This window comes from Dendrobates tinctorius, unplaced genomic scaffold (assembly GCF_039654945.1).
Source record: "Dendrobates tinctorius isolate UK_male_01 unplaced genomic scaffold, ASM3965494v1 ptg000032l, whole genome shotgun sequence".
In the NCBI taxonomy this organism is placed as follows: domain Eukaryota; kingdom Metazoa; phylum Chordata; class Amphibia; order Anura; family Dendrobatidae; genus Dendrobates; species Dendrobates tinctorius.
The window spans coordinates 34,274,771-34,302,262 of NW_027361700.1; the positions used below are offsets into that span (position 1 = coordinate 34,274,771).

Here is a 27,492-nt window from a genome sequence, read left to right on the forward strand (position 1 = left end):
TACCCAAGATCGTCGTGGGACACACTCGTGGACTGCTTCGGATCGTGGGTGAGTATTTTTGTGGTTTGTTATGTTAATATTTATTCCGTAAAAGACAATGGCTTCGGGGAACAATGTGACAAGTATTGGTAAGTATGTTACTCTATGTTATATGTACTGTATGTCTATGTATGTATTGTATGAATGTATTGTATGTAGTATGTATGTAGTATATATGTGGTATGTATGTAGCATGTAGTATGTATGTAGTATGTATGTAGCATGCATGTAGCATGCAGTATGTATGTAGCATGCATGTAGTATATATGTAGTATGTATGTAGCATGTAGTATGTATGTAGCATGCATGTAGTATGTATGTAGTATGTATGTAGCATGTAGTATGTATGTAGTATGTATGTAGCATATATGTAGTATGTATGTAGCATGTAGTATATATGTAGTATATATGTAGCATGTAGTATGTATGTAGTATGTATGTGGTATGTATGTAGCATGTAGTATGTATGTAGCATGCAGTATGTATGTAGTATATATGTAGTATGTATGTAGCATGTAGTATATATGTAGTATGCATGTTACATGCATGTAGTATATATGTAGTATGTATGTTGCATGTAGTATATATGTAGTATGTATGTTGCATGTAGTATATATGTAGTATGCATGTTGCATGCATGTAGTATATATGTAGTATGTATGTTGCATGTAGTATATATGTAGTATGAATGTAGCATGTATGTAGTATGTAGTATGAATGTAGCATGTATGTAGTATGCATGTTGTATGTATGTAGCATGTATGTAGCATGTAATTTTTTTTTTTTTTTTTACATTCAACACATTAGCCGGATGATGGGACTACTACTGTCCCATCATTGGCTAATGTGTCAATCACTGTCATGGTAGCAGGCATCGCCCGATGGGACTTGTAGTCCCATCGGACGATGCCTGCACAGACCCCCGAAGCCTGCACAGCCCCCCGGCAGGCCGGCACAGCCCCCCGGCAGGCCGGCACAGCCCCCCGGAGCCTGCACAGCCCCCCGGCAGGCCGGCACAGCCCCCCGGCAGGCCGGCACAGCCCACCGGAGCCTGCACAGCCCCCCGGCAGGCCGGCACAGACCACCGGAGCCTGCACAGACCCCCTGGCAGGCCGGCACAGCCCCCCGAAAGGCCCGTACAGACCCCAGAGAGGCTGTACAAGGGAAAAACAGGATTTTTCTTATTCCGATACCGGAAGTCCCATAGACTTGAATGGGACTTCCGGTATCGGAATCGGCGATACCGATACTTTTTTTTAAGATCGGCCGATCCATTCCGATCCGATACTTTGAAGTATCGGACGCTATTGCTCAACTCTAGTGGTCAGCAATGAGTCCAGACCTGAATCCCATAGAACACCTGTGGAGAGATCTAAAAATGGCAGTTTGGAGAAGGCACCCTTCAAATATCAGGGACCTGGAGCAGTTTGCCAAAGAAGAATGGTCTAAAATTCCAGCAGAGCATTGTAAGAAACTCATTGATGGTTACCGGAAGCGGTTGGTCGCAGTTATTTTGGCTAAAGGTTGTGCAACCAAGTATTATGCTGAGGGTGCCAATACTTTTGTCTGGCCCATTTTTGGAGTTTTGTGTGAAATGATCAATGTTTTGCTTTTTGCTTCATTCTCTTTTGTGTTTTTTCATTTAAGACAAATTAAATGAAGATACTAATACCAAAGAATTTGTGTTTGCAATCATTTTCAGGAAGAAACTGAGTATTATCTGACAGAATTGCAGGGGTGTCAATACTTTTGGCCACAACTGTATACTACATGCTTGCAACATGCATACTACATATATACTGCTTGCATGCAACATACATACATACTACATATATACCACATATATACTACATGCATACTACATATATACCACATGCATGCAACATACATATATACAACATATATACTACATGCATGCAACATACATATATACTACATGCATGCAACATGCATACTACATATATACCACATATATACTACATGCATTCAACATACATATATACTACATATATACCACATATATACTACATGCATGCAACATGCATATACAGTGGGGCAAAAAAGTATTTATTCAGTCAGCAATAGTGCAAGTTCCACCACTTAAAAAGATGAGAGGCGTCTGTAATTTACATCATAGGTAGACCTCAACTATAGGAGACAAACTGAGAAAAAAAAATCCAGAAAATCACCTTGTCTGTTTTTTTTCATTTTATTTGCATATTATGGTGGAAAATAAGTATTTGGTCAGAAACAAAATTTCATCTCAATACTTTGTGATATATCCTTTGTTGGCAATGACAGAGGTCAAACGTTTTCTGTAAGTCTTCACAAGGTTGCCACACACTGTTGTTGGTATGTTGGCCCATTCGTCCATGCAGATCTCCTCTAGAGCAGTGATGTTTTTGACTTTTCACTTGGCAACACGGACTTTCAACTCCCTCCAAAGGTTTTCTATAGGGTTGAGATCTGGAGACTGGCTAGGCCACTCCAGGACCTTGAAATGCTTCTTACGAAGCCACTCCTTCGTTGCCCTGGCGGTGTGCTTTGGATCATTGTCATGTTGAAAGACCCAGCCACGTTTCATCATCAATGCCCTTGCTGATGGAAGGAGGTTTGCACTCAAAATCTCACGATACATGGCCCCATTCATTCTTTCATGTACCCGGATCAGTCGTCCTGGTCCCTTTGCAGAGAAACAGCCCCAAAGCATGATGTTTCCACCACCATGCTTTACAGTAGGTATGGTGTTTGATGGATGTAACTCAGTATTATTTTTCCTCCAAACACGACAAGTTGTGTTTCTACCAAACAGTTCCAGTTTGGTTTCATCAGACCATAGGACATTCTCCCAAAACTCCTCTGGATCATCCAAATGCTCTCTAGCAAACTTCAGACGGGCCCAGACATGTACAGGCTTAAGCAGTGGGACACGTCTGGCACTGCAGGATCTGAGTCCATGGTGGCGTAGTGTGTTACTTATGGTAGGCCTTGTTACATTGGTCCCAGCTCTCAGCAGTTCATTCACTAGGTCCCCCCGTGTGGTTCTGGGATTTTTGCTCACCGTTCTTGTGATCATTCTGACCCCACGGGGTGGGATTTTGCGTGGAGCACCAGATCGAGGGAGATTATCAGTGGTCTTGTATGTCTTCCATTTTCTAATTATTGCTCCCACAGTTGATTTCTTCACTCCAAGCTGGTTGGCTATTGCAGATTCAGTCTTCCCAGCCTGGTGCAGGGCTACAATTTTGTTTCTGGTGTCCTTTGACGGCTCTTTGGTCTTCACCATAGTGGAGTTTGGAGTCAGACTGTTTGAGGGTGTGCACAGGTGTCTTTTTATACTGATAACAAGTTTAAACAGGTGCCATTACTACAGGTAATGAGTGGAGGAAAGAGGAGACTCTTAAAGAAGAAGTTACAGGTCTGTGAGAGCCAGAAATCTTGATTGCTTGTTTCTGACCAAATACTTATTTTCCACCATAATATGCAAATAAAATGAAAAAAAAACAGACAATGTGATTTTCTGGATTTTTTTTTCTCAGTTTGTCTCCCATAGTTGAGGTCTACCTATGATGTAAATTACAGACGCCTCTCATCTTTTTAAGTGGTGGAACTTGCACTATTGCTGACTGACTAAATACTTTTTTGCCCCACTGTATAATACATATATACTACATGCAACATACATACTGCATACATACTACATATATACCACATGCATGCAACATGCATACTATATATATACTACATATATACTACATGCATGCAACATACATATATACTACATACAATACATACATATAGACATACAGTACTTATAACATAGAGTACATACTCACCATCACTTGTCACTTTGATCCCCGAAGCCATTGTCATCTGTGGAATAAATATTAAAATAACAAACCACCAATATACTTACCCCTGATCCGCAGAAGTCCACGAGAGTCCCACGACGATCTTGCATGGAGAACAGCAGCATCAGCTGATGCTACCGTTCTCTGCAGGCTCCAGGAATCCAATGACGGGAGGTAGGTATCCTTCTGCACTGTATTCCTCCGCCACTGTAAAAAAAAAGTCCCTAATCTCATTTTATGGGATTGCTGTGTGAGAAATTTCCCACGCAGCTTTTGCCATAAAGTGAGACCAGGGACTTTTTTTTACAGTGGCGGAGGAATACACACATATATATATATACACATGTATATGTAGTATGCATGTTGCATGCGTGTGGCGTTGTTGCATGCATGTAGTATATATGTAGTATGCATGTTGCATGCATGTAGTATATATGTTTGTATGTATGTTGCATGCATGTAGTATGTATGTTGCATGTAGTATATATGTTGTATATATGTATGTTGCATTCATGTGGTATATATGTAGTATGCATGTAGTATATATGTGGTATATATGTAGTACGCATGTAGTATATATGTGGTATATATGTAGTTTGCATGTTGCATGCATGTGGTATATATGTAGTATGTATGTATGTTGCATGCATGTAGTATATATGTAGTATGCATGTTGCATGTAGTATATATGTATGTTGCATGCATGTAGTATATATGTAGTATGCATATATATGTTGTATGTATGTTGCATGCATGTAGTATATATGTGGTATATATGTAGTATGCATGTTGCATGCAGGTGATATATATGTAGTATGTATGTATGTCGCATGCATGTATTATATATGTAGTATGTATGTTGCATGTAGTATATATGTAGTATATACAGTATGTATGTTGCATGCATGTAGTATATATGTGGTATATATGTAGTATGCATGTTGCATGCATGTGGTATATATGTAGTATGTATGTATGTTGCATGCATGTAGTATATATGTAGTATTTAGGATTGTTGCATGCATGTAGTATGTATGTAGTATGTACAGTCATATGTAAAAGTTTGGGCACCCCTAATAATGTTAACCATTTTTCTTTATAACAATTTTGGTTTTTGCAACAGCTATTTCAGTTTCATATATCTAATAACTGATGGACTCAGTTATATTTCTGGATTCAAATGAGGTTTATTGTACTAACAGAAAATGTGCACTCTGCATTTTAATAAAATTTGACCGATGCAAAAGTATGGGCACCTCAACATAAAAGTGACATTAATATTTCGTAGATCCTCCTTTTGCAAAAATAACAGCCTCTAGTCGCTTCCTGTAGCTATTAATGAGTTCCTGGATCCTGGATGAAGGTACTTGTGACTAGAGTTGAGCGAAACGGGTCGAAAAAATTCAAAAGTCGCCGACTTTTGGCAAAGTCGGGTTTCATGAAACGAAACCCGACCCTAGGATGAGATCGGCCACGAGGTCGGCGACTTACGCGCCAAAGTCGCGTTTAAAAAGTTTGTTTTGCGCTCTTTTTCAGCCAATCAGGATCCACGGACACTGTGGGCAACGTGATGACATAGGCACGGGTCACCACCATCTTTCAGAAGGGCATGCAAGTGATTGGCTTGCTTTGGTGGGCGTCACAGGGGGTATAAAAGGTCGTGCACGCCGACCGCCATCTTACTTCTGCCGATCTTAGTATAGGGAGAGGTTGCTGCTGATTCTGTAGGGAGAGCGTTAGGCAGGGAAGAAGACAAAAAAACTGCTTCTGCTGCTAGCGATTTGGCCTGCACAACACACCAGTCACTGTGTGTGCAGTGCAAGGGGAGGCTATATAGTGGTGTATCAGTGGTGTTGGTTGTTGGGCTGCCTTTTAAAGCTTCCTGACAGGCTGGCATTGCTGTTTACCCACTGCACCGCAAACTGCTTTTTTAAAAGCAATCCCAATTTTTTTTTTTTGTCCTGCTGAGAAGAAAAAAAAACTGCTTCTGCTGCTAGCAATTTGGCCTGCACAACACACCAGTCACTGTGTGTGCAGTGCAAGGGGAGGCTATATAGTGGTGTATCAGTGGTGTTGGTTGTTGGGCTGCCTTCTAAGGCTTCCTGACAGGCTGGCATTGCTGTTTACCCACTGCTCCGCAAACTGCTTTTTTAAAAGCAATCCAATCTCCCTTATCCTCTAGTCACTTTTGTCACAGCTGTGCCATCGAGCCTGTCACATAGCGCTCAGATATTCATTGGGCCTCACACAATCCAAAAGTGTCCAGTGTCCAAAAGTGTGTGCAGAGATTCAAAATCTCCCTTATCCTCTAGTCACTTTTGTCACAGCAGTGCCATCGAGCCTGTCACATAGCGCTCAGATATCAGTGGGCCTCACACAATCCAAAAGTGTCCACTGTCCACAAGTGTGTGCAGAAATTCAAAATCTCCCTTATCCTCTAGTCACTTTTGTCACAGCTGTGCCATCGAGCCTGTCACATAGCGCTCAGATATCAGTGGGCCTCACACAATCCAAAAGTGTCCAGTGTCCAAAAGTGTGTGCAGATATTCAAAATCTCCCTTATCCTCTAGTCACTTTTGTCACAGCAGTGCCATCGAGCCTGTCACATAGCGCTCAGATATCAGTGGGCCTCACACAATCCAAAAGTGTCCAGTGTCCAAAAATGTGTGCAGATATTCAAAATCTCCCTTATCCTCTAGTCACTTTTGTCACAGCAGTGCCATCGAGCCTGTCACATAGCGCTCAGATATCAGTGGGCCTCACACAATCCAAAAGTGTCCACTGTCCACAAGTGTGTGCAGAAATTCAAAATCTCCCTTATCCTCTAGTCACTTTTGTCACAGCAGTGCCATCGAGCCTGTCACATAGCGCTCAGATATCAGTGGGCCTCACACAATCCAAAAGTGTCCAGTGTCCAAAAGTGTGTACAGATATTCAAAATCTCCCTTATCCTCTAGTCACTTTTGTCACAGCTGTGCCATCGAGCCTGTCACATAGCGCTCAGATATCAGTGGGCCTCACACAATCCAAAAGTGTCCAGTGTCCAAAAGTGTGTGCAGATATTCAAAATCTCCCTTATCCTCTAGTCACTTTTGTCACAGCAGTGCCATCGAGCCTGTCACATAGCGCTCAGATATCAGTGGGCCTCACACAATCCAAAAGTGTCCAGTGTCCAAAAGTGTGTGCAGATATTAGAAATCTCCCTTATCCTCTAGTCACTTTTGTCACAGCAGTGCCATCGAGCCTGTCACATAGCGCTCAGATATCAGTGGGCCTCACACAATCCAAAAGTGTCCACTGTGCACAAGTGTGTGCAGAAATTCAAAATCTCCCTTATCCTCTAGTCACTTTTGTCACAGCTGTGCCATCGAGCCTGTCACATAGCGCTCAGATATCAGTGGGCCTCACACAATCCAAAAGTGTCCAGTGTCCAAAAGTGTGTGCAGATATTCAAAATCTCCATTATCCTCTAGTCACTTTTGTCACAGCAGTGCCATCGAGCCTGTCACATAGCGCTCAGATATCAGTGGGCCTCACACAATCCAAAAGTGTCCAGTGTCCAAAAGTGTGTGCAGAAATTCAAAATCTCCCTTATCCTCTAGTCACTTTTGTCACAGCTGTGCCATCGAGCCTGTCACATAGCGCTCAGATATCAGTGGGCCTCACACAATCCAAAAGTGTCCAGTGTCCTCAAGTGTGTGCAGAAATTCAAAATCTCCCTTATCCTCTAGTCACTTTTGTCACAGCAGTGCCATCGAGCCTGTCACATAGCGCTCAGATATCAGTGGGCCTCACACAATCCAAAAGTGTCCAGTGTCCAAAAGTGTGTGCAGATATTCAAAATCTCCCTTATCCTCTAGTCACTTTTGTCACAGCAGTGCCATCGAGCCTGTCACATAGCGCTCAGATATCAGTGGGCCTCACACAATCCAAAAGTGTCCAGTGTCCAAAAGTGTGTGCAGATATTAGAAATCTCCCTTATCCTCTAGTCACTTTTGTCACAGCAGTGCCATCGAGCCTGTCACATAGCGCTCAGATATCAGTGGGCCTCACACAATCCAAAAGTGTCCACTGTGCACAAGTGTGTGCAGAAATTCAAAATCTCCCTTATCCTCTAGTCACTTTTGTCACAGCTGTGCCATCGAGCCTGTCACATAGCGCTCAGATATCAGTGGGCCTCACACAATCCAAAAGTGTCCAGTGTCCAAAAGTGTGTGCAGATATTCAAAATCTCCATTATCCTCTAGTCACTTTTGTCACAGCAGTGCCATCAAGCCTGTCACATAGCGCTCAGATATCAGTGGGCCTCACACAATCCAAAAGTGTCCAGTGTCCAAAAGTGTGTGCAGAAATTCAAAATCTCCCTTATCCTCTAGTCACTTTTGTCACAGCTGTGCCATCGAGCCTGTCACATAGCGCTCAGATATCAGTGGGCCTCACACAATCCAAAAGTGTCCAGTGTCCTCAAGTGTGTGCAGATATTCAAAATCTCCCTTATCCTCTAGTCACTTTTGTCACAGCAGTGCCATCGAGCCTGTCACATAGCGCTCAGATATCAGTGGGCCTCACACAATCCAAAAGTGTCCACTGTCCACAAGTGTGTGCAGAAATTCAAAATCTCCCCTGCCCTATAGACACCTTGTACCTTGTTTTACATTACTATATAGTTTGTTGGATTTTGTCTACATTTCTACCAAAAATGAGGAAGGCTGGTGGAAGAGGCCGTGGAATTGGGCGGGGGTTGGCAGCTGGTAATGATGGTGTTGGTGGTGGATCTGATGGTAGTGGCAAGAGCAAAATAGGACCGAATGCAGGAGGTGCTGACCCTGCGTCATCGTCTGGCTACATAAGGCCTCGAACGCTTAGTTTTCTAGGAGTTGGCAAACCGCTTTTAAAGCCAGAGTATCAGGAAAAAGTTTTGTCTTACATTGCTGACTCAGCCTCCAGCTCTATCGCCTCCTCTTCTTCAGTTGTAAAAAGTAAAAGCACTGAGTCGTCATTGGAGGCTCATGTTCATGAACCACACCTTTCCTTGTGTCCTTCACCCCAACCAAGATTGAAGGATGACGCAGGCCATACTACTGATTACTCCATGGAGCTGTTTTCACATACCATGCCTGGATTATCAAGTCAAATGGTGAATTACCCAGGCCAAGATGAATCTGACATGGAGTGCACTGATGCACAGCCGCTGATGGATGATTCTGCTGGTACATTCACTCAGAGCACTACATTGTCCTCGCAGTGTACAGAGCCAGATTCTGACCCTGATGAGACTCAGGTGCCCCTTCCCGCACACTATACCACCATACACGGTGACACAGAGGAAGGTGCACATGACATAGAAGAGGAGGTGATGGATGACCCAGTTGTTGACCCAGATTGGCATCCATTGGGGGAAGAGGGTGCTGCTTCCAATAGCTCAGATGAGGAGCATCCACAGCAGACATCAACATCGCAACAGCTGTTATCTGGCAGGCCCGGAGCACTCCAAAGACAGGTTCCAAACATCAAAAGAGTTGCTGGACAGCTTGTCCAGAGGGTCAAAAGATCACAGCGTGCTAGGCCGCAAAATGTCTTCCAAAGTAGGAAGAGTGCAGTGTGGCACTTTTTTGAACAAAATCCTCATGATCAGGCCAAGGTTATCTGTAAGAAGTGCGCAAAGACCTTTAGCCGAGGGAAAAATCTGAAAAATTTGAATACCAGTTGCATGCTTAGACATTTAACCAGCATGCACTTGCAAGCGTGGACACAACACCAAACCTCAAGTGCCACATGTGCAACTGATCACAACGAAGGTAGTCAGCAACACTACATTGTTTCCCCCACTGTAAGCCCACCGGTTAGCACAGCAGCAAATGTTGAGGTGTCGTTGCAAGACCACAGCAGTCAGGGAATCCCACTGTTATATCAACGAAATACTGATTCTAGGCCATCAGAAAGAACACCAACTCCATCACCATCATCAACCCTCTCTCAGTCCGCCCTGTCCACCGCTACTTCCACCATATGCAGCTCTCAAGTCCAGCTCACCCTCCCAGACACTATGAGTAGGTCAAGAAAGTACTCAGTCTCTCATCCGCGTACACTGGGTTTGAACGCCCACATTGCCAAACTAATCTCGTTTGAGATGATGCCCTTTCGGTTGGTGGAAAGCACAGCTTTCCGCGAACTCATGGCCTATGCAGTACCACGCTATGACCTACCCAGTCGCCACTTCTTCTCTCGCAAAGCCATCCCAGCCCTCCATCATCATGTGAAAGACCGCATTGTCCATGCACTCAAGCAGTCAGTGAGCGGAAAGGTGCACCTCACAACTGATGCATGGTCCAGTCGGCATGGCCAGGGCCGTTACGTGTCCATCACTGCGCACTGGGTTAATGTGGTGGATGCAGGGTCCACAGGGGACAGCGGTGGTGGGACAGTGCTGCCTAGCCCACGGTATAGGAAACAGTTGGCTGTAGGCGTTCGACCCTCCTCCTCCTCCACCTTCTCCAGAAGTGAAAGCTCGTCCACAGAGCGCAGTCGTACGAGCACTCCATCTGCAGCTGCCACTGTTGCACACGATGTGTCCCCCTATCGAGCAGCTAGTGGAAAGCGTCAGCAGGCTGTGTTGCAGATGATGTGTTTGGGCGACAGACACACCGCCGAGGTGCTGGCCGAGTACTTGAAGCGACAAACTGAGTCATGGCTGGGCAGTGTACATCTTGAGGCAGGCAAGGTAGTTAGTGATAACGGCCGTAATTTTGTGGCAGCCATAGCCCTTTCAAAACTCAGCCACATATCTTGCTTGGCTCACACCTTGAACCTGGTGGTGCAGTGCTTCCTCAAAAATTATCCGGAGTTAACAGCCCTGCTCCAGAAGGTGCGAAGACTGTGCGCGCACATCCGCCGGTCGCCTGTACACTCCGTTCGTATGCAGAAGCTGCAGCGATTACTCCACCTTCCCAACCACCGCCTCATTATCGACATTGCAACAAGGTGGAACTCCACCCTGCACATGGTGGAGCGGCTGTGCGAGCAGAGGCAGGCCATAATGCATTTGTGGGAGGATACACAGCCAGGCACTTCGAGAGCAGACATGGAGTTGACAGGTGTGCAGTGGTCGAAGCTGAAAGACCTTTGTAAAGTCCTTCAGTGTTTTGAGGAATGCACACGGCTGGTAAGCGCAGACGACGCCATCCTAAGCATGAGCATCCCACTTATGCGTCTGCTCATGCAAACTTTGACGCACCTTAAGGAGCAGGTGTCTGCAGCCAATGTTGATGAGGAGGAAGAGGAGGAGGGAATCCTTGATGACATTCAGCCATTGTCTGCTCAGGGACCTCTCCTGGACGGGGTGGAGGAAGAAGAGGAGGAGGAGGAGGATGATGGGGATGATTACTTAGGGGAGGAGGATGCATCTCGTGGGGCAAGTGAAAATGTTGGCGTGGCAAGGTCTGGTACAGGGTTTGTGCGTGACTGGAGGGATGTGGATTTGCCAGAAAGTGCTCCTCCACCCAGCACTCGCAGTGCATCATTGACACCGGGAACATTGGCCCACATGTCAGATTATGCCTTGCGGATCCTAAAAAGGGACCCCCGCATTGCCAAAATGATGAACGATGACGACTACTGGTTGGCCAGCATCCTGGATCCACGCTATAAAGGTAAATTACAAAACATCATGCCACAGGAGAACCTTGACCTAATATTGGCTAATAAACAAGCAACTCTGGTAAATCGGTTGCTTGAGGCATTCCCAGCACACAGCAGCGGTGATGGTTCTCACACGAGCCGTACGAGCGGGGGGCAGCTTGGCAGAGGTGTTCATGGTGCACACAGCAGAAGTGGTGTTGGAGACAGGGGTTTCATGACAATGTTGTGGACTGATTTTTCAAATACCGCTCACACAACTGGTAATACTGCATCGATGGAAAGTGACAGGAGACAGCAGTTGTCAACTATGGTAACAAACTACTTTTCCTCCCATATCGATGTTCTCCCACACAGGTCATTCCCCTTTGACTATTGGGCCGCTAAACTGGACACCTGGCCTGAATTGGCACAATATGCCTTACAGGAGCTCGCTTGCCCAGCTGCAAGTGTGCTATCGGAAAGAGTCTTCAGTGCAGCTGGATCAATCCTGACAGAAAAAAGGACCCGTCTGTCAACCCAAAATGTGGATGATCTAACCTTCATTAAAATGAACCACGCATGGGTTTCCAAGGATTTTGTCCCACCTTCCCCTGATGACACATAGGGTGACAGAAAAATGGCTTGCTTTGGTCCACCTCTTCCTGGTACTTCACCTATTTCGCCTTTTGCATCAGCTAAATGTCCAACATCAACATATGCCACTTTCTAAAACTCCCTAACTGTGCTGCCTCCCCCCCCATTGCCGGGGTCACCACCTACCGCACGACACCGTGCGAGTGCCGTTGCCCTGGACAGGTGGGTAGGCCGACTCTTGGGCGCGGGCACTGGCACAGGGTCCCTCATAGTGCAATCAAGTGTCTCTGACGGTGGTGGTGCACACCCGCCGTCAGACACACCGCCGTACTATGAGGGGCCCAGTGCCAGTACCGACGCCCACAAGTGGGCCCCCCTTGCTTGGGCAGGGCCCCAGCATTTGCAATCTTTACCTCTCCCTGCTCCTCCGCTGTGTAATCTGGGCCGTCAAATCCATACTGTGCCTGACACCGTCGGAGCCTGCCTCCTGAGACATATATTTTGAATGTGTACGCTATCCATACATGTTATCCAGGGATACGGTACCCTTTCTAACCTTTGTGCAATCACGTGCAATCCATACTGGGCCTAACACCGTCTGAGCCTGCCTCATGCTGTATAGACATATATTTTGAATGTGTACGCTATCCATACATGTTATCCAGGGATACGGTACCCTTTCTAACCTTTATGCAATCACGTGCAATCCATACTGGGCCTAACACCGTCTGAGCCTGCCTCATGCTGTATAGACATATATTTTGAATGTGTACGCTATCCATACATGTTATCCAGGGATACGGTACCCTTTCTAACCTTTGTGCAATCACGTGAAATCCATACTGGGCCTAACACCGTCTGAGCCTGCCTCATGCTGTATAGACATATATTTTGAATGTGTACGCTATCCATACATGTTATCCGGGGATACGGTACCCTTTCTAACCTTTGTGCAATCACGTGCAATCCATACTGGGCCTACCACCGTCTGAGCCTGCCTCCTGAGACATATATTTTGAATGTGTACGCTATCCATACATGTTACCCAGGGATACGGTACCCTTTCTAACCTTTGTGCAATCACGTGCAATCCATACTGGGCCTAACACCGTCTGAGCCTGCCTCCTGAGACATATATTTTGAATGTGTACGCTATCCATACATGTTATCCAGGGATACGGTACCCTTTCTAACCTTTGTGCAATCACGTGCAATCCATACTGGGCCTAACACAGTCTGAGCCTGCCTCATGCTGTATAGACATATATTTTGAATGTGTACGCTATCCATACATGTTATCCAGGGATACGGTACCCTTTCTAACCTTTGTGCAATCACGTGCAATCCATACTGGGCCTAACACCGTCTGAGCCTGCCTCATGCTGTATAGACATATATTTTGAATGTGTACGCTATCCATACATGTTATCCGGGGATACAGTACCCTTTCTAACCTTTGTGCAATCACGTGCAATCCATACTGGGCCTAACACCGTCTGAGCCTGCCTCCTGAGACATATATTTTGAATGTGTACGCTATCCATACATGTTATCTGGGGATACGGTACCCTTTCTCACCTTTGTGCAATCACGTGTAATCCATACTGGGCGTGAGAACGGCTGGCGAGCTGTTAAGCAAGCTACAGCACCTGTCCAGACAAGTACAGGGATTCCCTAGCGAGGAGACTTATTTGATTGTTTTCAATGTTGGGACAGCAATTTTTGGGGAGCACTATACTCTGGAGAATGATAGATGGGGCCCACCATACACTGGAACATTCCAAAGGTGGACATCAGACACTGGAGCAGCATTTACAGGGCCCATTATACACTAGAGCATTAGAAATGGGGCCAATTATGTTTGGAGCATTATTTGGGCCCATAAGACAGTGGAGCTTCATCCATGGGGACCAACATATACTGTAGCATTATGTGGAGCTCATCATATACTGTTTCAAACATTATATGGGACCAATGATTCTGTATGGAGAAATAGATGGGCCTCGTCATGAGATGTAAAAAGTGAGGTATTTTTCATTGTACTATACCGCTATTTCTCTGCCGTATCGGAGCATGATGAGTTGTGGTATGTGTTAAAGGGGCGCTCTTTCGCCCAGGGCACATGAAAACCTGGAGCCAGCCCTCCCCCCCCACAGTTTGTAGCCAAATAACCCCCATTTTTCAGTGCGTAACTTGTATTATGAAGTTAATTAAGGTTGACAAGCTTAAGAAAGAAGAATTGATGCTTTTGGCATTCAAATGGGCACTGTAGGTGTGTTTCCTGTCCTCCTCTCACTGCCGACTTTTATTCCCCATTGACTTACATTGGGTTTCGTGTTTCGGGACGACCCCGACTTTTCCCTATAATCGGACGATCTTGCTCGACCCGACTTTTGGAAAAGTCGGGTTTCACGAAACGAAACGCGACCCTAAAAAACCAAAAGTCGCTCAACTCTATTGTGACCATTCCTGTTTACAAAATATTTCTAGTTCAGTTAAGTTTGATGGTCGCCGAGCATGGACAGCCCGCATCAAATCAACCCACAGATGTTCAATGATATTCAGGTCTGGGGACTGGGATGGCCATTCCAGAACATTGTAGTTGTTCCTCTGCATGAATGCCTGAGTAGATTTGGAGTGGTGTTTTGGATCATTGTCTTGCTGAAATATCCATCCCCTGCGTAACTTCAACTTCGTCACTGATTCTTGCACATTATTGTCAAGAATCTGCTGATACTGAGTTGAATCCATGCGACCCTCAACTTTAACAAGATTCCTGGTGCCGGCATTGGCCACACAGCCCCAAAACATGATGTAACCTCCACCAAATTTTACTGTGGGTAGCAAGTGTTTTTCTTGGAATGCTGTGTTTTTTAGCCTTCATGCATAACGCCTTTTTGTATGACCAAACAACTCAATCTTTGTTTCATCAGTCCACAGGACCTTCTTCCAAAATGTAACTGGCTTGTCCAAATGTGCTTTTGCATACCTCAGGCGACTCTGTTTGTGGCGTGCTTGCAGAAACGGCTTCTTTCGCATCACTCTCCCATACTGCTTCTCCTTGTGCAAAGTGCGCTGTATTGTTGACCGATGCACAGTGACACCATCTGCAGCCAGATGATGCTGCAGGTCTTTGGAGGTGGTCTGTGGATTGTCCTTCACTGTTCTCACCATTCTTCTTCTCTGCCTTTCTGATATTTTTCTTGGCCTGCCACTTCTGGGCTTAACAAGAACTGTACCTGTGTTCTTCCATTTCCTTACTATGTTCCTCACAGTGGAAACTGACAGGTTAAATCTCTGAGACAACTTTTTGTATCCTTCCCCTGAAAAGCTATGTTGATTAATCTTTGTTTTCAGATCATTTGAGAGTTGTTTTGAGGAGCCCATGATGCCACTCTTCATAGGAGAATCAAATAGGAGAACTACTTGCAAGTGCCACCTCAAATACCTTTTCTCATGATTTGATACACCTGGCTATGAAGTTCAAAGCTCAATGAGGTTACAAAACCAATTTAGTGCTTCAGGAAGTCAGTAAAAAGTAGTTAGGAGTGTTCAAATCAAGAAAATGATAAGGGTGCCCATACTTTTGCACCGGTCAAATTTAGTTTAAATGCAGATTGCACATTTTCTGTTAATACAATAAACCTCATTTGAATCCAGAAATATAACTGAGTCCATCAGTTATTAGATATATGAAACTGAAATAACTGTTGCAAAAACCAAAATTGTTATAAAGAAAAAAGGTTAACATTAATAGGGGTGCCCAAACTTTTACATATGACTGTATGTAGCATATGTAGCATTTATGTAGTATATATGTAGCATGTAGTTTTTTTACATTCAACACATAGGCCGGATGATGGGACTACTACTGTCCCATCATTGGCTAATGTGTCAATCACCGTCATGGTAGCAGGCATACCTGCACATGGTAGCAGGCAGCCTGCACATACCCCCGGACAGTCAGCACAGACCACTTGCAGCCCGGCACAGCCCCCCGGCAGGCCAGCACAGCCCCCCGGCAGTCCGCACAGACCCCCGGGTAGTCAGCACAGACCCCCGGCAGGCCGGTACAGACCCCCGGGCAGTCGGCACAGACCCCCCGGAAGGCCCGAACTGATGGCGCATCATGATGCGCACAGACCGCGCATCATGATGACGTCATTTCGGCAGCCAATCAGAGCCACAGCAGTGGCTCTTTGCATTATGGGAACTTCCGATTCCGATATCCGATATTGAAAAAATATCGGTACTCAGTATCGGAATTACGATACAGCGAATATCGGCCGATACCCGATATTTGCAGTATCGGAATGCTCAACACTAGCCGTTAGCGATGAACACGGTGAAAGTTTCACCAAGACATTGCACTGATGGAGAAAAGGTACCAGGGAAAGTGGAGTACGTCAATGCTGGCTGACTTTTGCTGGAATCTTATTTGAGAAGCATGTGACATGGATAATAAACAAAAGTCATCTGCAAAACACTTTTGAACAATTTTTTTTGCTACTGACATCGATGCACATATATGTAGTGTCTCGGTCGTCATAACGTAGACCATAAACTGTTGTTTATTAACTCCTTACTGCTAGTTGATGAAGTAGTACGTCAGCTGGCAGTATTCCTCGCCTTGAGATGGGCTTCGTCAGTGAGCCCACCTCAAAGCTGCTACATCTCAGCTGTTTTTAACAGCTGACATGTGCCTGCAATAGGCACGAGTGGAATCACAATCCGCCCGCACCTATTAATCAGTTAAATGCCACTGTCAAGCTCTGACAGCGGGCACTTAAATGCACTTCCGGACGCTAGTCCGGAAATACAAGCAGCGACAACCCCCATCACGTGATCGGGGGTCATCGCTGTGTTGCCATCACAACTTTAACTTTATCCCCAACTCTAACCCTAACTTTAGCCCCAACCTTAACCATAATTTTAACCCCAACCCAAACCCTAACTTTAGCCCATCTCTAGCCCAACTCTAACACTAATGGGAAAATGGAAATAAATACATTTTTTTATTTCATTATTTTTCCCTAACTAAGGGGGTGATAAAGGGGGGTTTGATTTACTTTTTTTTATCACTGTGATAGGGTCTATCACAGTGATCAAAATGAACCAATAGGAAAAAATCTATTGTTGCCGGGTGCCGGCTGGCAGATCTCGGAGGGCGCACTGCGCATGCACCTGCCATTTTCTCTCAGAAGAAGGCGATGGCCTGGGGGACTTCAAGTGGGCCTGCAAGGACAACAGAGGTACCAGGGAGGAGATCGGGGGACCTTTTTTCTCTCTCCTCTGATATGCGATCACATCAGTGGAGAGAAATTAAATGGAAAATCTGACTTTTTTTGCAGTCGTCGTTATACCGTTAATAATGGCAATCGCAACACTGAGGTCGGTAAAAACCGACTCCAATCATGTTCTCTGGGGACACTCGGCTACCCTTGGCAGCCGAGACCACAGAGAAGTTCAGATGCTGGGGCGTGCTATAACCTTAAACCTCAGTGCCATTAAAAAGCGACGCTGTGGTATAAGTACCATTACCTGCTGCCGTTAAAAGGTGTATCGGCTTTCTTTAAGGGGTTAAATGTAACTCTCATGATTCTTCCCTGCTCGCGCCAATCGCCGGCAGAGCAGGGGAGAATGATGAGAGCCGTGTTCAGCACCTGGTGCCGCAGAACAGCGCTTACTGCAACGCTTCCTCCTTGGAGCCCATCCGTGTGGTACTGATACGGCACACATATGCCACACGTGTGCTGCAAGTATTACACACACGGACACTGACATCTCTGGTACCAGAAATATCAGGACATGTGAAAGAGGCCTTATAGCAGGTTTTTATGTTTGGCAGCTGTCCCACGCTAAAAGACGCTTTTTATTGCAAAAATAGTTTTTGCATCACCACACTTGAGAGCTATAATTTTTCCATATATTGGCCCACAGAGTCATGTGAGGTATTGTTTTCTGCGGGACGTGCTGGTAGTCTTATTGGTATAATTTTCGGGCACATGACATTTTTTGATCATTGTCTATTCCGATTTTTGGGAGACAGAATGAGCAAAAACCAGCAATTCATGAATTTCTTTTTTGGGGGGTGTTTACACTATCTGCAGTTGGTAAAATTGATAAGGCAGCTTTACTCTTCTGGTCAGTACAATTACAGCGATACCTCATTTATATTTTTTTTATATTTTGTCGCTTTTATATAATGAAAACTATTTTATAGAGAAAAGGATTGTTTTTGCTTCACTTTATTCTGACAGCTATAACTTTTTTATTTTTTCGCTGATGATGCTGTGTGGCAGCTTGTTTTTTGCGGGACAAGATGACATTTTCAGCAGTACCATGTTTATTTTTATCCGACTTTTTGATCGCATGTTATTTCACTTTTTGTTTGGCGTTATGATGATAAAGTATTTGTTTTTTGCCTTGTTTTTTTATGGTGTTCACTAAAGAGGTTAACTAGTGGGACAGTTTTATAGGCCGGGTCATTACGGCTGCGGCAATACCAAATATGTGCACTTTTATTATTTAAATTTTTTTTTCATTCAAATATTTGTTTATTGATAGAATAAATATTGATTTTTTTATCATTATTTTTAAAAATATTTTTACAATTATTTAAATTTTTTTTAACTTCATTCTGTTTTACACTTTGACACAATATGGGACACTCATTTTGTGCAGGTTGATCACTTTTATAGGATGCAAATGTAGCAGCTTCTGCATGCTACACTGCGCATGACAGGAAGTTTCTCAGCTCTGGAGACCCGGATGTTGTCATGGTGACATCGGGTCTCCATGGCAGCGATCGGGACCCCGCATCACGCTGCGGGGTCTCTGATCCAAAGGCAGAGGTTCTGTCAACCCCTGTGCCGGCTCCGGAATGCTGCAAGCTTGTTTGATCGCAGTGTTTCGGGGGTTAAAGTGCCGGGAGCGGCCGCACACCACCTGTGGGCACGGCCGATCGCCATGATGTACTATTCTGTCCATGGGAATTAAGTCCCAGGTCACATGAACGGAATAGAAAGTCTGATGACAGAAAGGAATTAAAGAAATACTCCTACTCTACACTCATTACCTGTATTAATTGCACCTATTTGAATGCATTACCAGTATAAAAGTCACCTATCCACACACTCAATCATACTCCAACCTCTCCCCCATAGAAATATAGAATGTTAGAGCTAGAAAATACCTCAAGGGTCATCGTGTCCAACCCCCTACTCTATGCAGGATTCACTAAACTATCTCTGACAGATGTCTGTCCAGCCTCTGTTTGAAGACTTCCATTGAAGGAGAATTCATCACCTTTCGTGGCAGCAAATGGGAATAATGATGATCTCTCTACACTGTGGCATCCCTTCAGATATTTGTAGACAGATATTAAGTCCCCTCCACTTTTTTTGCAAGCTAAACATTCCTAAATTCTTTAACCATTCCTTGTAGGACATACTTTGCAGTCCACTAACAATCCTGGTAGCTCTTCTCAGAACTTTTTCCAGTTTTTAAATGTATTTTTAAAATGTGATGCCCAGAACTGAGCACAGTATTCCAGATGAGGCCTGACCAAGGAGGAGTAGAGGAGGTAATTACTTCACATGATCTAGACTCTATGTTTCTCTTAATACAACTTAGAACATTTTTTTGCCTCTTTTGCTGCTGCATCACACTGCTAACTCATGTGCAGTCTGTGATCTATTAGTATACCGAAGTCTTTTTCACACGTGCTGTTGATTAGTTCTGTTCCTTCCATTCTATAAATGTAATTTTTTTTTTTTGCCCAGATGTGGAATCTTGCATTTCCCCTTGTTAAATACTATTTCTATTAGTTGTTGCCCATTGTTCAAGCTTATCTAGATCCTTCTGAATTCTTTCTCTGTCTTCTCCAGTGTTAGCTGCTCTCCTAACTTTGCATAGTCTGCAAATTTGATTATTTTACCTTTAGTTCCCTTATCTAGATCATTTATAAAATGTACAACAACACTGGCACCAGGACAGAGCCTTATGGTACCCCACTTGAAGCACCTTTTCAATTGGATGTGCATCTATTTATTACTATTCTTTGAGTATGATCACTGAACCAGTTATGAACACACCTAACCGTAGCCTTGTCAATCCCATACTCGGTCATTTTTTCAATAAGGATAGCATGAGATACTTTATACAATGCTTTCCTGAAGTTGAGATATACTATATCTTCCTCATTTCCCTGATCCACCCAGTCCATGATTCCATCATAGAAGTAAATTAGATTAGTCTGGCATGACTTGTTTATTACAAATTCAAGCTGGCTCTGGTTAATTACTGTATTATTATCCAAGTACTTACATACATGTTGTTTAATAATTTGTTCAAAGTCTCTTTCCTGGTATAGAAGTAAGGCTCACTGGCTTGTAATTTCCTGACTCAATCTTATTTCATTCTTTGAAAATAACAACAACATTTACCCTTCTCCAATATTCTGGGACGTCTTCTGTTTTCCAGGATTTTTAAAAGATTCTGGCTAGTGGTTTTGCAATTTCCTCTGCTATCTCTTTCAGTACCCTAGGATATAACTCATCTGGACCAGGAGCTTTAAATACATTTAAATTAGTTAAGTATTTCCTCACCATTTTTCTATTTATGAATAGTGTGGATTCTTTTATTCCTTTGATGGCACTGTGAAGATCTGTTAATGTTACAATTGCTTTCTTAGTGAACACAGATGAAAACTAGGAATTTAAAAGTTCAGCCTTCTCAACATCACTTTTGACCTCTTCACCCTTTTCATCCTGTAAAAATCCTATAGCGTTTTTGACTTTTCTTTTGCTTTTGAGATACTCCCAAGAGATACAAGAGACAAAATTGTAGACCTGCACAAGGCTGAGATGGGCTACAGGACAATAGGCAAGCAGTTTGGTGAGAAGGCAACAACTGTTGGCACAATTTTAGAAAATGGAAGAAAGATAACTGTCAATCTTCCTTGTTCTGGGGCTCGATGCCAGATCTTGCTTTGTGTGGTAAGCATGATTGTGAGAAAGGTCAGAAATCTGACCAGAACTACATGGGAGGACCTGGTCAATGACCTGAAGAGAGCTGGGACCACAGTCTCAAGCATTACCATTAGTAACACAAAACATCATTATGGATTAAAATCCTACAGGGCATGCAAGGTCCCCCTGATCACACCAGCACATGTCCAGGCCCATGTGAAGTTCATCAATGACCATCTGGATGATCCAGGAGAGGCATGGGAGTAGGTCATATGGTCAGCTGAGACCAACATGGAACTCTTTGGTATCAACTCCATTTTCCATGTTTGGATGAAAAAAAGATGAGTATAACCCTAAGAACACCATCCCAACCATGAAGCTTGGTGGCGGAAACATCATACTGGGGGTGCTTTTCTGAAAAGGGGACTGGATGATGGCAAGATATTAGAGGGAGGATGGATGGGGTCATTTATGGCGAGATTTTGGCCAGCAACCTCCTTCCCTGAGTAGGAACATTGAAGATGGGTAGTGGCTGGGTCTTCCAGCAAGACAATGACCTGAAACACACAACCAGGGCAACTAAGGTGTGGCTCCATAAGAAGCATTTCAATGTTCTGGAGTGGCCTAGTCAGTCTTCAAACCTGAACCTAATAGAAAATCTTTGGAGGGAGCTGAAACTCAATGTTGCCCAGCAACAGCCTCGAAACCTGAAAGATCTGGAAAAGATTTGTATGAAGAACTACAGGAAATGTTTGACCTCTGTAATTGCAAACAAAGGTTTCTGTACCAAATATTAAGTTCTGTTTTTCAATTGTATCAAATAATTATTTCATACAATAAAATGGAATTTAATTTTGTAAAAATCATACAATGATTTTCTGCATTTCTTTAGATTCTGTCTCTCATAGTTGAAGTGTACCCACAATAAAAATTACAGACATCTTCATTCTTTGTAGCTGGGAAAACTTGCAAAATCGGCAGTGTATCAAATACTTATTTTGCCCATTGTATATATCAGAAAGGAAACCAAGGTGGAGAGCATATATATCAGGATGAGGTAAGTACCAGGATGGATATGCTGTATATACCAGGAAGGAACCCAGGAAGGGGGACATATATACCAGGAAGAGGCCCAGGATGGGGGAAACTAAGAAACTAAACTAGGAAGGGGGCCTATGATAAAGGACATATATATCAGAAAGGGGCCCTTGATGGTGGACATATACAGCAGGAAATAGCACAGGATGAAGAGCATATATAACAGGATGGGGTATATATACCAAAATGTATATAAATACCAGTAAGTAACCCAGGATGTGGGACATGTATACCAGGAAGGTGCAAAAATACCAGGAGAGGGGACATCTATACCAGGAAAGGGCCTAAGATGGGGAGCATATATTTCAGAAAGGGGCCTATGATGGGGACCTATATACCAAGAAGGGACCTAGGATGTTTGGCATATATAAATGGATGGGGGATATATATCCTAGGAAGGGACCTAGGAGGTGAGATATACATATCTGGAAGGGTCAGGCGACATATACTCCTGAAGGAGGTTCAAGACGGGGGACATTAGTAAAGAAGGGGAACATCACTACATAATGGGGGGCAACACATATATCGTGTCATGGTTAGGACATGGTTAATGTCCTGTTCTCTTAGGGTTAATTTTGCTGGCCTCCCTTTGAATCTGGGAGGGGTATTTATACTCACTCCATACTAGCATTCTCTGTCTCATGTTTTGGTACTATTGTTTCTTCGGTTCTGACCTCCTGGCTTGGCTATTTTTACTATGTTACGGTTTGTCCCTATTGTACTGCACTGCTCGCTCTGGCTTTTTGACCTCTGGCTTCCCTTCTGACAATCCCCTGTCTCACCCCATTGGTACCTTGTGATCTCCTGGTTCTGATCATAGCTTGCTTGATTATTCCCCTGTGTTTATCATCTCCTCTGCACCCCAGCCTCTGGCTCTGCCGCCGACCACCTCCTACCCTGTCACATAGTTCAGGTCCTGTTTGTTAACGGCTTAGTTACCCGGCGCTTTGGTCAGCTCCCTTGCTGTTGTGTGCAGCTCTCCTCGCAGCAGTAATACCTGGAAGTCGTGACATATCCTTTATTATGGAATTAGAAAGCTGCAAGAGCCTATACATCTGATCAACATTGTAAATATCTTGTGAAGTACATCAAATCCAAAATATATATATATATACCCACAAAATGCTTATTCAATTATGCCTATGGCACTGATGAACATGGACCATTATGGGACTAATCACAAATTGATAAACATAAAGGCAAGAACAAAAACGATCAAAAGGCCAAAATGTTATGGAATTAGAAAATGTTTAATAAATACTTCAAATATAAGGGAGGGAAAGTTACCCACCACGCATGTGTTGGAAAACAAACACTGAGGAAAAAATTGCACAGAACTAGCACATGGGTACAGACCATAATCAATACAAATATGAGCAACACATAAAATAATTGTAGTGAAAACTGTCACAAGATTGCATGTCCTCAGTACATCATAACTGCCCACAAAGTGGGCTGCATATAGTCATATTACCCAACATATAGCATACTTGGAAGTGCACATAGGCCCCCCACAACCCGATTAATAAATAGTAGAGGTGTATACCTGAAGTGATGGTGAGAGCAGGGGCCAAGTCCTCAAGCGTCACCCCGACACGCGTTTCGGCTATGAAAGCCTTTCTCAAGGAGAAAGGCTTTTATAGCCGAAACGCACGTCGGGGTGACGCTTGAGGACTTGGTCCCTGCTCTCACCATCACTTCAGGTATACACCTCTACTATTTATTAATCGGGTTGTGGGAGGCCTATGTGCACTTCCAAGTATGCTATATGTTGGGTAATATGACTATATGCAGCCCACTTTGTGGGCAGTTATGATGTACTGAGGACATGCAATCTTGTGACAGTTTTCACTACAATTATTTTATGTGTTGCTCATATTTGTATTGATTATGGTCTGTACCCATGTGCTAGTTCTGTGCAATTTTTTCCTCAGTGTCTGTTTTCCAACACATGTGTGGTGGGTGACTTTCCCTCCCTTATATTTGAAGTATTTATTAAACATTTTCTAATTCCATAACATTTTGGACTTTTGATCGTTTTTGTTCTTACATTTATCTGATCAACATGAAGATGGGGGCCCAGGTCCAAAGTTTGCAGCGGGACCCATCAGACACAACCGGTTCTGACTACTGGAAGCTCACTGATTCTATAAACAGGTTTCAGAAAAGGCCCCATTAGGATGTAGAAATGTCCTCAGAGGAACACCAAACATTCCATTTATTATTTATGTGAGTGACAGGGATAATCAAGTGCTCCACTTGGCTATTTAGTTGGGATCAGTGGTCGTGGTGGGGTTGTCCTAATGGCTTGTTCTCCAGTAAACAGCAAGTTATCAGCTAGTTATTATGAATGATGAAGAAAAAAATAAATAAATATATTGAACATATTTTGGAAAGATTACAAAAATTAATAAATCATGAAGACACATATACTAAATTGATTAATCATTAAAACTGTCAGAATAGCAGGCACAGCAGCTTTGACTTTAAAATCAAATTTGCTCAGTAGCAAAGTTCCTGTATCCCTGTTGCTCCTAATAATTACAAGACATTTCCTTGGAGCAAGGCTATGTCCATCTCTGTCATGGAAAGTAAGTACAAACTTTTTCTGAAGTACCAGGAACCCTGATAAAGCTGTAGAGTCCTACACATCTTATTTATAATATTTAATTGACTGGCTTTCTAAACTTCATCTGGATATATACAAAGGATAAACAGGAGATGAAAGAATTCAGTAACACCATACATACTCTTTATGAATTTCGGGATATATTCGATCCACTGACGAATAGTTGAATCTCCCATTAGATATATCATTTTGTTAGCCAGACACGATCTCATATTATTGAAAGGTTCATATGTTGATAAGTTACAGTATATCGGAAACCATTGATTTTTAAGGACGTATCCACTAGGAAAAGGGGGAAGCATCCCAATTTGGCATTTTGTTAACACTTTCCTTGAGCGATCTGTAAGATACATTTACCAGAAATAAGATTTACCATTATTTCCTAAAAGTACATGCTCAAAAATAAAAATGGATCCACTGTAACATTACTGTCACGATCTCCACTCTGTTTCTGTTTTTTTGCTACTTTGTGTCTGGGCTGGTTGTCTGTGCTGGGTCTGTGCTGCAATCACCTGTGTTCCTTTTCCTTAATCAGGCTTCTATTTAAGCATGCTAGTTCCTTCCTCCAGTGTCAATCGTACACTTGCTGTTGCCTGTGTAACATTGATCCCTCTGTGCCTGACCCAGCTTGACTTGATTCTCTTCTCGGACTCAGTCCCTTTGCTTGTGACCTGACTTTGCTTGTGCCTGCTCCCTGTATACTGTTTTGTCTTTCTGGCTTTCCTGACTTCGACTGATTTATTGGACTTTGTTGCTGACTTCCCTTTTTGTGTTGCGGCATTTCCTGGACCTGACCTCGGATTGTTTGACCTCCCTTTACTTACAGTAAGAAGTATATATATTTACTGTAGTGACAAGCGTCACAACTACTTCAAGTAGATTGATGGACCCAGGTATTATTTCAACCTTTGTAACTATATGTAATTACCAAATAAAAGGATGAGTATAATAAAGGTCTGGTTTTGTAGTCAAGACAATAAATTACTAGAGTGACGAGTGCCTATGACTGACAGAATTCTTCCATAATACTCAAACACTGTAATAGATGCTACTGTGCAGGCGCAGCCAGGGCTATCTTAGAGGAGAACATTTTTTTTCTCTAGCAAGATGGCGCCTGCGTAGTAGCAGCTTTTTTTTCTTATTCATTTATGGATATCATCAAAGTATTAAATACACATCACAGATGCGATCATGCTGCAGCACAGACACTGCCACTAATGGCCTGCAAAAGGTGATTTATTTATATATATATATATATATATATAATATTCATTATGTAACATAGTGGGTAGGTCACTGAGGGATCAGAGACCTGTCGGAAATCATACTGATGAATACCTAAGAAGAGCACCACATGAAAACCCCCCAAGAGGCCCACCCTGGAGCACGAGTATATCATCAACTCAAAACTGAAAATAAAGATTAAACAACAACCATAAGACAGATTTCATCAACAAAGGTTTCATTTTAATCAGTAAAACGGTGCCAACCTGACACTGTCTGTAGGTTACTCAGCAAAACCTGCTGATAGGTTCCCTTTAAACACATCATCAATTTTCTAAGTAAATATATTTATAAAGGTGCTGTTGACATAAAATTTTCACCAGATGTCGGTAGCAACCAATCAAGTCTGCAAAGGAAAAGAAACTAAAACATAGAATTCCATATATTAAGTTGTGCATAATAATGAGAAATGACACAGGGAAAAAGTATTAAAACCATGAAGAAAGAGAGGTTCAAAAAGCCATGGAAAGTCATGACACCTTCTGAAATCAATCATTAATTAGAAAACAATCATGCCATGTAGTAAAAAATAATATCAGCTAGTTCAACAGATGGCCTATGAAAAGGTGTCTCATCACCAAGGAGCCAAACTTGAAACATCTCATGATGGATAAAAACAGTGAGCTGTCTCAAGACCTTTTCAGCCTTATTGTAAAACATACTAATGGCATTGGTTACGGAAGAATCTTTAGCCCCTTAACCCAAGGAGTTTTTTCAGTTTTGCGTTTTTGTTTTTTTCTCCCCTTCTCAGAGCCATTTTTTTTAAAATTTTTCTATCAATATAGCTGTGAGGGCTTGTTTTTTGCAGGACGAGTAGTACTTTTGCTCCAACAAAGTGTTAATCCGCACAGCGGGGAAGCCCATTCATTGCACAAGTAATTGTGTGAGCTGGTACTGCAAACATGCGTACCGCGTGAAGTGCTCCATAAACCGAGGTGTCACTCCAAAGGAATTAGCCACAATGGATACAAAAAAGAAAAAAACGGATGGCACTCACAGGTTAAAAACTTCTTTATTCCAATACTTTAAAACATCGGCATAGGGACTGTGTGACCAGTAGAAGCGCTACTGCAGTGCGAAATGGCTGTCGTCCTTTCCACTTCTGCTCCCATCCTCCCTATGCCGATGTTTTAAAGTATTGGAATAAAGAAGTTTTTAACCGGTGAGTGCCATCTGTTTTTTTCTTTTTTTTTCTTTTTTGTACGAGTTGTACTTTTGAATGACACCATTGATTTTACCATGTTATGTACTGGAAAGGTAAAACTTTCCAAGTACAGTAAAATTGCAAAAAAAGTGGAATCCCTCACTTGTTTTTTGTTTGGCTTTTTTACTAGGTTCATTAAGTGCTAAAACTGACCTGTCATTATGATTCTCCAGGTCATTATGAGTTCATAGACTCCTAACATGT

General features: G+C 43.2%; 1 protein-coding gene across 3 annotated transcripts in view; it reads right to left on the reverse strand.

The window, feature by feature from the left end:
* The window catches only part of LOC141086568 (NXPE family member 2-like), a 112,518-nt gene that overhangs the window by 29,410 nt on the left and 55,616 nt on the right, over positions 1–27,492 (reverse strand). For 2 of the 3 annotated variants that reach the window (XM_073572716.1, XM_073572715.1), the window contains exon 6: positions 24,922–25,140. The exons of the other annotated variant lie outside the window; for it this stretch is intronic. In XM_073572716.1, the coding sequence (XP_073428817.1) occupies positions 24,922–25,140 (219 nt within the window). The remainder of the gene's footprint in view (positions 1–24,921; positions 25,141–27,492) is intronic. 3 annotated transcript variants of the gene reach the window in all.